The sequence below is a fragment of the Schistocerca gregaria genome, chromosome 7 (assembly GCF_023897955.1).
Source record: "Schistocerca gregaria isolate iqSchGreg1 chromosome 7, iqSchGreg1.2, whole genome shotgun sequence".
Taxonomy (NCBI): Eukaryota; Metazoa; Arthropoda; class Insecta; order Orthoptera; family Acrididae; genus Schistocerca; species Schistocerca gregaria.
This window is the reverse complement of record NC_064926.1, coordinates 406,380,791-406,393,741: the sequence shown is the minus strand read 5'-3', so window position 1 is coordinate 406,393,741 and position 12,951 is coordinate 406,380,791. Positions and strand designations below refer to the sequence as shown.

The 12,951-nt window shown below is 40.2% G+C and overlaps 1 protein-coding gene across 1 annotated transcript in view; it reads left to right on the top strand.

The window, feature by feature from the left end:
• The window catches only part of LOC126281473 (myrosinase 1-like), a 73,234-nt gene extending 62,878 nt beyond the window's left edge, over positions 1-10,356 (top strand). The window contains exons 9-11 of the mRNA XM_049980469.1: positions 604-738; positions 2,916-3,022; positions 10,174-10,356. Of these exons, the coding sequence (XP_049836426.1) occupies positions 604-738; positions 2,916-3,022; positions 10,174-10,300 (369 nt within the window). The 3' untranslated portion in view covers positions 10,301-10,356. The remainder of the gene's footprint in view (positions 1-603; positions 739-2,915; positions 3,023-10,173) is intronic.
• Positions 10,357-12,951: the final 2,595 nt, after the last annotated feature.

Sequence of the window (12,951 nt, the reverse complement as noted above, 5' to 3'; positions counted from 1 at the left end):
GGCGTACTTATTTTGCGCATTTTATGTTCTAATGTTCACTACGTTATATAATAAATATTATGAGGAAAAAATACAAAAAACAAAACGAATGTTCAAAAAAGCGAAGTACCTGCCGTAAGACACACACACACACACACACACACACACAAACACTGTTTCAAATGTCTGCCTATGAAAAAATTTCTTGGTGCGTACATGTCTTAATGCAAAGTGTAAACAAGCATTATTATCGAAAGTTACATGACAATACCGAACTGATGGGACTATGTGCAGAAAACTGTAGTAACTATATTGATATTTATAGTTTATGAAGAAATTGTTAGAAGAGTGCAAAAAAATTCGTATAACCTTTTAAATTTTTCGACAGATATGTTTCATAAGTTACGAGAGCATTTAGCGAACACAAGTTTGTGATTACAAATAATTTAAGCTCAAGGCAAACTGCCACTTGTCAGGATATTGCACTACGCCCCTAGGTCTCTTGTTTTCTGTCTCATTCAGGAATGGGACATGTTTTCCGAACCGTAACACTTACCATGAAACGCTAATTATTTATGAAGTAAGATTTATCTAATACTGCTCGTTTGATCTCTCTCTTTCTAGGTTGTGCCATGGGGTTTCCGCAGAGTTTTGGACTGGGCGTCTACAAGGTACCCGAACTACCCAATCATCGTTACAGAGAATGGTTACGCTGACTATGGAGAGCTGGATGATCAAGAGCGTATCAGCTACTATGGCGTAAGTGAATTGTATTTACAGCAAACGCTCAGTTGTCTGTCTGTACTGTTATCAATGTACAATGGAACTATTGTGGAAGGCAATCGCAATTCCATTATATTTTATGGTATTGTGCACGGAATCGTTTTTTTTTTTAGCTGTTATTTATGATTCTGTCTACGTGTAATCTGTAATTATGAAGACATGGCAGTCTGTCCAACCCTGCCATTACAGCAGGCGAAATTGAAAGGAGCGATTATGGAAAAGAATTTTGAAGTTCGGAATCAATAGTTTTTGGACTTTCTGTACCTACAGCACAAGTTTTCGGCAAATTATTTCTAGTTTCATTCCTTTTAGCACCTTATCTGAAGTAGCATGGGGCTCATTTTGGTTTTACGGAGATAGAATTGAAGTAGAACTAGCTTGGAAGCAATTAGCTTACAGAATCCTTGCTTGACTGGTTCCTGAGTGTTCCTCATAAGTGTGGGATCAGTACTATGTATATTTAAAGATTTAAAGAGTTACTGTGCGTTTCGATGGTGCGAGAAATGTTCATCGAACACTAGTACCATACGCTGTAGGATATATGCTGGGTTTCACTGATAGTCTTGTTAAAAATACTTACATCGTCCTCATGCATTATATTACTTTCTATCACATGTCTCTCAGGAAATTACTACGTACAGGTAGTCGCAGAAATCCCAAAAAATGTCAATTCTCTTTGGAATTAGTCGAAAGTGAAATACTGGGGAAATATGATGAACTCAAAATGCTCCCCACTACTCATTATGGAAAGGCAAAGAGTGCCTGGGGAAAGGCATAGCTCACAGTGGCACATAAGGCTACATCTCTTCAGTAGGCCCACCAAAACAGAAACCGGGCAGTGACTGCCTGGACGCATCCAACGTGATCCAATGAGTAGTGACTTTACTTCTTTTAAATGATGCTAAGTGCCAAGTGCCCTGACAGCCCAAAGAGGCATTTAACGCATAGTGTGTTGAAGGTATTCTTCCAGAGAGATGTTTGCTCTGTGATGCTTTGGGACTGGTTTTTGTACCGTTATTTGAGTCCACTCATTCACATTACAGTAAACATGAACTAGGATGATTATTTCTTCTCAGCAACCAACCTCCGCCTTTTTTTTACATGTCTGTTATGAGATGCTCCTGACACTTTTATCTTCCGAGATGAGAAAGCAGTGTTCATAGGGCTTTAAATATACGTTTCTTGTTTGACGTTCACTGCGGCATCCTATTGCACCTCAACTCGCCCTCGATGTTAATGCCACAAAAAATGTCGGGAGATACTTGGAACAGCTGATTAACTTGCAGTCACCATTTCCACAACATGGCACGTCTACAGGCTCTAATCGTGTATGAGTATCTTCTACAGCACGTCATGCCTGGAGAAACGTTTCTCGCTGAACTGAGGCTGCTAACAAGGCTAGAGGAGATGTACACGGTGTTATCACGATGTTTCCTGGGAGATAATTGGTATCCACAGTGTTCACATGATATTTAATTTTGTGTCTCATATAAGTTATGTAGTTGTAATAAAGTTCTAAGTTACTGGTCATGAGCGCTGAACTGAATATCCTCACAACTACAAGTAATACTGTTGCTCTGGCCCCATGGTATCGTTAACGAGCCACGTCTACACTATAAGAATGCTTTGCCCATGGCGACATGCCACTCATTCTCACTGCTGCCTGACAGGTAGCTGTGTCTCTCTTTGAAAGACAAGAGTGATGTAGTGACTTCTTTCTGTGCTAGTTCCAGAGATTCTGTGTGGAGAAGGTGATAGATGCCCTATGACCTGAACACCAGCAGGCCGTATAATACCCAACTGATAGTAGAAGCTGAAACATGGTGGCACATTGAAACTCTGCACCAGATCCAGTCCCAAACTTGGATTATTTTCATTTTGTAGGCAACTGCTCAGAGCTCTCCAGGAACGCCACACGAAGTGCTTGCACAACATGTGTTCTGTCAGGACATCTCTCTTATGGTTTTAACCTGCCTCGAAGTACGATTGTAATTTTTAGTGAATATGCATATCTATTATTTATATCTGGCGAGTCAGAATAGATCCAGCAAATCATTTTACTGGTTGCGTTAAATGGAATAAATTAGTTTTAAGGTTAACGTCATTAGTTTGATCTCATAATTCACTTTACAGAATATCATATTCTATTTCAGCAATACTTGGCAGAAATGCTGAAAGCTATTAACGAAGATGGGGCCAATGTAATCGGATATACAGCGTGGAGCCTTCTGGACAACTTGGAGTGGAATTCTGGTTTCAGGTAAGTCGACGTTATATGGTATGGTATGATTTAGAGACATATTTAGTCCTCTATGTTAAGTTGAATTTCTATCGATTTATGAAACATCAGTGTCTTTCCATACTACCAACAAACAGGCTACGAAGTCCTTTATGACACCTCCTTAGTTCTTGCTTCCACAGACACGTTAAACGTTTTTAACGTATTAAACTACCGATTTCTACCGATATCGTCAGCAACTAGAGACACACTATTGTTAACCCTTTCACGCCGGCGCCGTGATTGTTGCTCCGTGCGCTGTAGACGAGAGCCAGACCCGCCCTGCCGTGCCCGCAGACGGCGCAGTTTTCGCGCTCACCGCGGTGTCATTCTGTCCTGCTTTCACACTCGTAGTGTCATCTCTATTATTGGACTTTACACTATGTATTTATACGGGAAAATATTTACACAAATCACACATGTTTTTGATATTGTGTATCGTGCCTGCGCACAAACCCAAGTCTGGGGATGTCAATGGAACAGCTGGAGTAGCACGTGTATCTCCTGTAAAAGCAGCTGCAATAGGTGTTTCATGTTCATCTTCAGATTCGGACGATGATTCGCTTCCATCTTCACAGTCACTACCCAGTTTGAGAGAAAGAGCGTATCTGACATATCACTTCTAGTAGGAATTAACTGACGTTAGCCGGCCTGTGTAACCGTACGGTTCTAGGCGCTACAGTCTGGAACCGCGTGACTGCTACGGTCACAGGTTCGAATCCTGCCTCGAGCATGGATGTCTGTGATGTCCTTAGGTTAGTTAGGTTTAAGTAGTTCTACGTTCTAGGGGACTGATGACCACAGATGTCAAGTCCCATAGTGCTCAGAGTCATTTTTTGAACTGACGTTAACAACACCGCACTTCAGATTAGAAACAAGGCGCGAAATGAGCAGTGCTACACAAGCGAAACTAACGCTTTGAAACTGAATGCAGCTGCCATCAAGTGACTCTGTTGCTAACTACAGACTTTGAACAAAGCGCTAGTGGTGCATTGGTCAAACTTCCATACAAGTCGAGCGTAGTGAAGCGGAGAAATGTTACGCGAGGCGGAACTGCTACAGCAGTCCACCGGCTGGGCGGCACATTCACTCTCGACTTCTACAGAAGTTCACCTTAGCGAAAGGGTTAATATACTGAAGGTAGATACAGAAAGCCTACAAGCCTTTTGTTTCTGCCTTTCCTATTTTAGTGCTTCGTTGCTGAGGGTGGTTATTTGGGGTTTTTTGCTACTTAAGTTATAAGTCACAAACTCGACTCGAGCCATACCTTAGGTTTGGCTGACACATGGTTCGATACAGTGGTACGGAGTTACTAACAGAATAAGCCTCCAAGTTTCTGTCAGTAGCTTTTTCAATATGTTTATAAGAGGAAATGCAGGTCTGTTACCATTGAAGTAAGAGAGTATTCCTAAATTTGGAAGAGCTCTCACTGATAAGAGTCGTGAGAAATCTAAAGACAAGGAAAATATCTGGACAGTTAAAAGTAGTGTAGTGTATACACAGCATATGAAAGTTCTAAATATCGCAAGAAGACTATTTTGTCCTTCACATCTTCCTCTACAGCTGTACTCTGCGAACCTGAAGAATGCTGCTGTTTGTACTTTCCATTGTGCTGTTAACGTGGCTTCCCGTTCCATTCAAGAATCGAATGACTAAATAATGACTGTTTGTATAACTCTATATGAAATATTATTTGCGTCATGTCATCAGTACGATCTCTATAGGGTTGCTAAGCAGAGAGTTGAAGAATATTCAGTTTCTGGCAGTGTGTTCATGAATGTTACTACACAGATTCTTCTTACATACCAGCGACTTTATATGGCTGCTTCCCATGAAGGTCCTTCAACAACTGTCTTACATGCTCTTGGCATTCTAACATGCCTGTAACCATTGGCGCCGACATTTTTATGCATGCACACAGTACTCCCTGCTAGACTAGTGTAAATGGTCCCATATATTCTCTTTTCGTATGCTTGACATCACACGCTGAACTATTCTTATAGATCCCATACTTTCTCTCTGCACATTCTAGATGTCTCTTGTTAGATTAATCTAAGCGGTCCCAAAGACTCTAAATGATAGTACAGATGTTTGCATTGTTGTGAATGTGAAGGTGGGTAACTAATTACTGATGTGTTACCAGTGGATGAAGTCTTTTCCTGACGTTTATACATGTATGATGGTAACCTGTATGTATGACTACACATTTTGCCCTCCTAATTAAACAGAATATTATTGTACGGAGGGGGAAAGAGGGACAAAGGGGAATATGCTGGAGAAGGGTTACAATCAAGAAGTGTTTATTCAATTCAGTGATTGGTTTCACCTGGCGGTAGTAAACACCCCGTCCCAAAATCACGAAAGAAAATAATACTGTTGCAAATAGTCGGGTGACTTGCAAAGATGTCATATTAATAGCTCTGCTAGTCAAACAACTAGGAACGAAATACTGACTAAGGAAGAATTCTCTGGTACAGACATGAATTCAGTTTATAATCAAGAAAGACTGAATTTTGAGATGAAATGTTAGAGTGTACGGGGATATGGGTGCTCTTAATCATCTCTGAAAGAACATACGCTGGAAAATAAATGTAAAAATAAAAGGTCTAAGGAATGAAACGAGAAGCACTTTTCTCTTAGAAATGAAATTATGTATACGAGTAATGAAATGGGTATGCAACGTGCCAGAGTGACAGGTAGTGTGTGAGGCTGACAGCGAATATTTAGAGGAACAATAATGTTGATGACGTGAAACTCGTGTTAAATTGTCCAGCAAGTGGGAACATTTACCAAAGGAATAAATTGTGTAGTATACGATATAGATGGTCCGTAACAGAGTGTAACAGGATAGAGTGAGAAATCGAATGCGAAATGTAGTAAGTAATACGATTATATATTTATTGTGATTTTTTTCATATTGCTCAGAAACGAATGATGATTTTTTTACCTTTAAACATACATATTTTCCACTGAAGACCCCAGCCACCGTAAAGAAATCAATATAATTTAACTTTCAGTTCGATGAAGCACGATATTATTTTGAAGCCACATGTGACGTTTTATCTAATAAAATGAAGGTGGGGAGTAGTACCTCGTCCGCTGTAGACTCTTTGTTCCATGTGCCATTGTATGTGAAAAGACTAGACTTGATAATTATTGTTCAATCCAGCCTACATTTATCGCCGCATCGTCCAATGCTGATTGCATGTAATGCAAGAGCTGTGTGTTTGTAGATTAATATTTCCTCTGCACTCCCTTTTGGAACAATCTCGATTTGAACGAATTCTTCCTGTAATAAACTGTTGTGTACGAAGGACTTCATGAAATGTCTTCCTCATCACATTACTTCTAATAAACATTGCAAACGGTGAAAATATCTATACAAATTTGTTTTGCTCGTGGACAGTTCCAGAAAACTACCTCACGTTACAATGGGATAGGATGAAGTGTCACGTCAGAAGGAATTTGGTAACGTAATGCACGATTAAAACTTGTGTTATCGCATAACACATATATACCGAGGCAGTATGAAATAAAACATCGGCTTTAAAGGTTGGTTACATCGAATCATAGAGATATCACTAAGTTTCATTGATAATTTCCGCCAAATTACTGTGATGTGAAATCACTGAGGATCACTTACCTACTATCTGTGAAGAGAGACGGATCACACACTGACTAGCGATAAGCACATTTAGCAAATTCGTAGACATCTCTCGTAAACTAGGAAACTGACATAACTTTTCTGATGATTCACTATCTGTATGAGATATTTTTAAGCATTGTTTTGATAAACTTTACCTTGCAGCAAGGAAACGCCTAAAGCAACCCACCCAAAGGGACAAATTGCCTTTTCTGCTCCAACTTCTGTGATTTTTGCAGAGATACAGTTCGAAAACTCCATCTCGCCCGTTTTTGTGCACAACATAATATTCTCTGCTGCAATGCACCACAGATCTAACACTTGTGGTTCTTTGGGCATGTGAAGACAGGTAGTTGCTAGCTATCACATTATCAGTTATGGTTTGGCCGTGGTTATCTTCAGTGAATAATTGAATGCGTTGGATTAACGTATGTCCACACCAGAGTAATGCCAGGACCTTGTTTAGGTATGTCCTGAAATCTCACATTATGACATTTGCATGTGTTCCGTAGAGCACTGAACTGGAGAGCTCCGAACATCAGTTCTTGCCCTCCCATCAACGTGCTTATGAGGCTATATTCCAGCACAAAAAACGTTCCACCATGTGGTCCACAAATGTTCATTATAATAGGGACGCATGGGGTATATTGTCTTTCGTGACGATGGCAAAACATACAAATGAGATGAGAGATGGTGATAGCTCTATCTCGATACCAGTGTTGGAGGGTGATAAGAGACAACGAAATTACAGTTCCTGTTTTGTTATTACTCATTACTTGTGCCTGTGGTAGGAACTGATAGACGTTTGATGTCGTGAACAAGAATTTTACATTCTGCGCGATTTCTCTGAATTACTTTCCACTCTAGCTCAAAAGGAACAATGATGTAGATAATTACAGCACAAGAAGGAAAAATGACGTTCATTACCACACATAGTTAAGGTTATCTTTAGCACAAAGAGGGACGCACAATGCGGCAACTAATATTTTTGATAACGTACCCAGCGACATAAAATGTCTGACAGACAGCAAAGCAAAATTTGTAGCATAATTGACTATTCTTTTGCTTATTTTGTATGATAATAATTGAATGATAATTTCATCATTTGTTACAATAAAGAGTATATAGTACACTACTGGCCATTAAAATTGCTACACCAAGAAGAAATGCAGATGATAAACGGGTATTCATAGGACAAATATATTATACTAAAACTGACATGTGATTACATTTTCACGCATTTTGGGTGCATAGATCCTTAGAAATCAGTACCCAGAACAACCAACTCTGGCCGTAATAACGGCCTTCATACGCCTGGGCATTGAGTCAAACAGAGGTTGGATGACGTGTACAGGACCGAGACGTGTAACCAATGGCACCCCATACCATCACGCCGGGTGACACGCCAGTATGGCGATGACCAATACGCCCTTCCAATGTGCGTTCACCGCGATGTCGCGAAACACGGATGCGACTCTCATGATGCTGTAAACAGAACCTGGATTCATCCAAAAAATGACGTTTTGTCATTCGTGCACCCAGGTTCGTCGCTGAGTACACCGTCGAAGGCGCTCCTGACTATGATGCAGCTTAAAAGGTAACCGCAGCCATGGTCTCCGAGCTGATAGTCCACGCTGCTGCAAACGTCGAACTGTTAGTACAGATGGTTGTTGCCTTGCAAACGGCCCCCTCTGTTGACTCAGGGATCGAGACGTGGTTGCACGATCAGTTACAGCCATGCGGACAAGACGCCTCTCATGTCGACTGCTAGTGATACAAGGTCGTTGGGATCCAGCACCGAGTTCCGTATTACCCTCCTGAACCCACCGAATGCATATTCTGCTAACAGTCATTGGATCTCGACCAACGAGAGCAGCAATGTCGCGATACGATAAAGAGCATTCGTGATAGGCTACGACCTTTATCAAAGTCGGAAACGTGATGGTACGCATTCTCCTCCTTACACGAGGTATCACAACAACGTTTCACCAGGCAACGCTGGTCAACTGCTGTTTGTGTATGAGAAATCGGTTGGAAACTTTCCTCATCTGGGAACGTTGTAGATGTCGCCACCGTTGCCAACCTTGTGTGAATGCTCTGAAAAGCTAATCATTTGCATATCACAGCATCTTCTGCCTGTCGGTTCAATTTCGCCTCTGTAACACGTCATCTTCGTGGTGTTGCAAATTTAATGGCCAGTAGTGTACTAAGTTAATTTAGTCCGTAGAATGAAACCAAGTTGGAAAACATATTTTTGTATAAATATTGCATCTAAAATCATATCACGTAAGACCATTACCGCATAAAGAGTAATTTGCTTCCCACCAGAATTAATTCTGGTCTAAAAGGGTCAATTTGCGATGTGATTGTGAAACATCCCCTTAGAAAAATTCATGAATTACTGCGCTGATAAACCCCTTGCGTTATTTGATTTTCAAGCAGCTGAGCAAAACTGAACGTACTCAGATATTTTGCTCTTTACTTATTCTGATCATCACTAAACTGACACACAATATTTTTAGCGCTACACAATCTGACTTTCGATAATCCCTACAAAAGAATGGCCCTGACTGACAATTACCTATACCTTTCATGAATCACTTACCTCACAAAAATCTTCATTACTCGAACTACTGCAATACAGCGAGCGCCAATACTACCAGCTAAATGAAAGATTCTAACTACTGAAGTCACAGACTACTGATAGGCATAGATAGCAAATGAACAAACAATGTATTTACCTTAATAGTGTTCAAAAGTTATTATATATATATAATATCAGTTCATGAAATCCAGTCTTACAAATTTACTGTCTATGATGGACCCACGTCCACATCATCCCCTCTGAAAACTCCGTCATCTCTCTCCCCACATCCACCACTGCTGGCGGCTCACCTCCAACTGCGCAACGCTACACGCTGTTAACAGCCAACAGCCCAACACAACAATAGCAAATTCCAACAATGGACACCAGCCACAGACTGCACACAGCACAGTCAATGATTTTCATATAGAGCGCTACATGGCGTTACCAACATAAAAACGTAAACAGGCTACTTACAAATGTAAAATGACTCGTTCCGCATTACTAGGATTTATTGCGTAAATAATCCATGCAATAAGTAACTAATGAAAGTTTCAGAATGGCTTCTTTACCGCAAAAAAGTTTGGTTTCTTCCGACATTTCTTTGACGTTCCAATATCGTCGAAGCCTTATACGTCATCTTTCCTGCTTTCCTTCTTACACAGTACAAAATCTTTCCAGTTTTCTACACCTGACCCATCAGGCCGAATTTGTTTGTAACTACAATACCGAAATTTTTTCTTGCTGGATAGCGAATAGTATTTCGTCTATGACTTCACTTTGTACTAACATGTTGTCGTCTTGAGAAGTATAGGCTGAAGTAATCCGACTTACTGTTGTGCGCCACCTGTCAATACCAAAAGTAATAACTGTTGATATTTGATATGCTTCTGTTCTTGTTTGCAGTGTGAAATTCGGTATCTACCACGTGGATTTCAACAGTACTGAGAGGACAAGGACGCCAAAGGCCTCGGCAAGCTTTCTTGCTGGCATCTACAGGAATATGAGTGTACCAGAAGAATACTTCCAGTAATTGTTTCGATGTAAATTAACCATGGAAAATTTCCAAATAAATGTTTTAAATATTAAGTGCTTCTACAATTAAATAATGACACACATAGTTATCAGCGTGGTTCCTATTACAAAAAGGACTACAATCGGCAAAACTACCTTACCTCGTCACTGCGTTCTTGAGTAAATCGTTTTTGTCTGTAAAACAATGATACCACCAAAATCTGAAGACTAAATGTTATCCTTATACATTTTCTAGAAAAAAAAAGTTCATTTTTTGTAGATCGCCGTTTAAACTTACAAACCAAAAAAAAATTTTACTAAGTTATTTGTGGTTCTCTCTCCTTTTTCTATCTGTGATTTACGTTGGGACATATTTGTGTGTACTATAAAATGTCATCATCTTATAGGTGCTTTTCAGAGGCTTAAATAGCAGTCACCCTGTTAGCAGGTTGCAATAAATGAACATGAGCTGTCATGTGAACATCACAGTTATATGTTACTGATATCTTACGTAACTTCTTATCTGTTATTTGGGTATTTCGCGAGAAACAGTGATAGTTAACAGAGCTGTCTCTCTCTCAGGATAACAGATAGTGTATAAGAGACACTGTGTGCTAGTATAATACTTTTCTAATGTGTGTAAAAATGTATTACCTACAACAGCTCTTCTGATGTTACTTATTATATTGGCTAGCAGTTTCGGTGATTCAGTACACCATGTTCCGGCCTTAACTGACACTGAGTGGGGTGGGGGGCCGGTTAAATCCAATCGTATACACGATTTCATCTGTGGCCAAGATTTATGAATTGGTTTCCGTACATTGTTAAAATTATGTTGTGTCTCCAAGCATCAATGGCTGGAGACACAACATCGTAGTTACAGTCCACAGAAACCAGCTCATAGATGGTGGCCATTGATGGCAATCGGCGTCAGTTAAAATTTGAAGAACGTGTATTGAATCACCGAAACTAATATCTATATGATAAGTAACATTGAAAGGACGCTTGTAGGAGCTCCGTTTAATTACATAAGTGAGGGGTGGAAGACCCTCACACCTTAATCAGAAGGAAGAACATACAAAAACTTCTCTAAAGTGCTATCCTAATGTTATCGAATACATTCTCAGTGATTATATTTCTGTTTTTTTGGGGCGTATCATTATCTGGCACTCTTATCATTAGGAAGGAAGGTAGACATACCAGCTATTTCAACGTTATCGGAGATACTGAACAAAGAAAACTGTGATCTTCCTTTCCCAGTGTAATTTTTTCCTCCTATCTATGTAGTTCTCAATTCTTTCGAGCAATCAATCATTCATGATAGGAAACACAGTCATAGCTCTGTCACTCAAAATGATTCTGAAATTTTACTTGTTAGAATGAAATCAGGCGATGATTCTTCTTCTCTGCAGGCTCGTGCTTTGCGGCAGTCTGCTAATCTGTACAAATAAAATGCCTCGTAATTTTGGGAGCGTTGTATAATCAGTCGGGAAACCTCAGATCAATCTGATATTTCGCTTTGATGAAGTTTAACGTTACGAAGAAGTAATGGAGCTTTAGGATTATTAAATGCAGGTTCGTATCCAGTTTTTCGGAAGTTCCCTTCTGATTAACAACTACGCAATATATCGATGAATATCATTAATTCTCAATTGTCAAATACACACCTTCTGTATGAAGGAGAAGTATATATATATATATATATATATATATATATATATATATATATATATATATATATATATATATATACGTCTGGCCAATGGTGGCCGAGCAACTGGCTCGTCGCAGTACGCCAGTCACTACTCTTGATGAACTGCGGTATCGTGTTGAAGCTGCATGGGCATCTGTACCTGTACACGCCAACCAAGCTCTGTTTGACTCAATGACCAGGCGCATCAAGGCCGTTATTACGGCCATAGGTGATTGTTCTGGGTACTGAATTCTGAGGATCTATGCACCCAAATTGCCTGAAAATGTAATCACATGTTAGTTCTAGTATAATATATCTGTCCCATGAACAACCGTTAACATCTGCATTTCATCTTGGTGTAGCAATTTTAATGGCCAGTAGTGTACTTAAAGACACAGAGGAACTTCATGACCCCTAAGACTACATCCAACAAACGGGACAACACAGCTGCACCAGTGACCAACCCAAGAGGGACCCAGCTGAACTCAAATTCCAATCTGTACAAAACGCTGTCACAGGCTTGGATGACTCCGTAAGGGGGAACTCGTAATACGCCTGATTAAGATGTAAAATAGTGAACATATTAGCATCAGCAAACCAGGTAAAGAAATTGTGCAAATCGAGCAAGGAAACCGTATCTAACACCACTATGAGGCCATGAGAATTTATTTCCCACGCTTTCCCTACTAGAGGGAACTCTCGCCCATCGGCGACCCGACATCTCTGAACCGGACACTGCGGAGACAAAAACCAGCACAAATGTCTATTCTATTTACCACTCATAATCAACTAAGGAAACGGAACTACCCGAATCCAACAATCCACACACTGGTTGCTGTCCTATCCTAGCACAGCGAAGAGGGAGCGCCGGAACATGCATCGCCTGAATGGCTTTACAATGCACTGGCCAGTTATTAAACACACCCCCTTTTCCCATCCTCTGGCGTCAGCTATTTGAACGAAGGTTTCTAAGTACC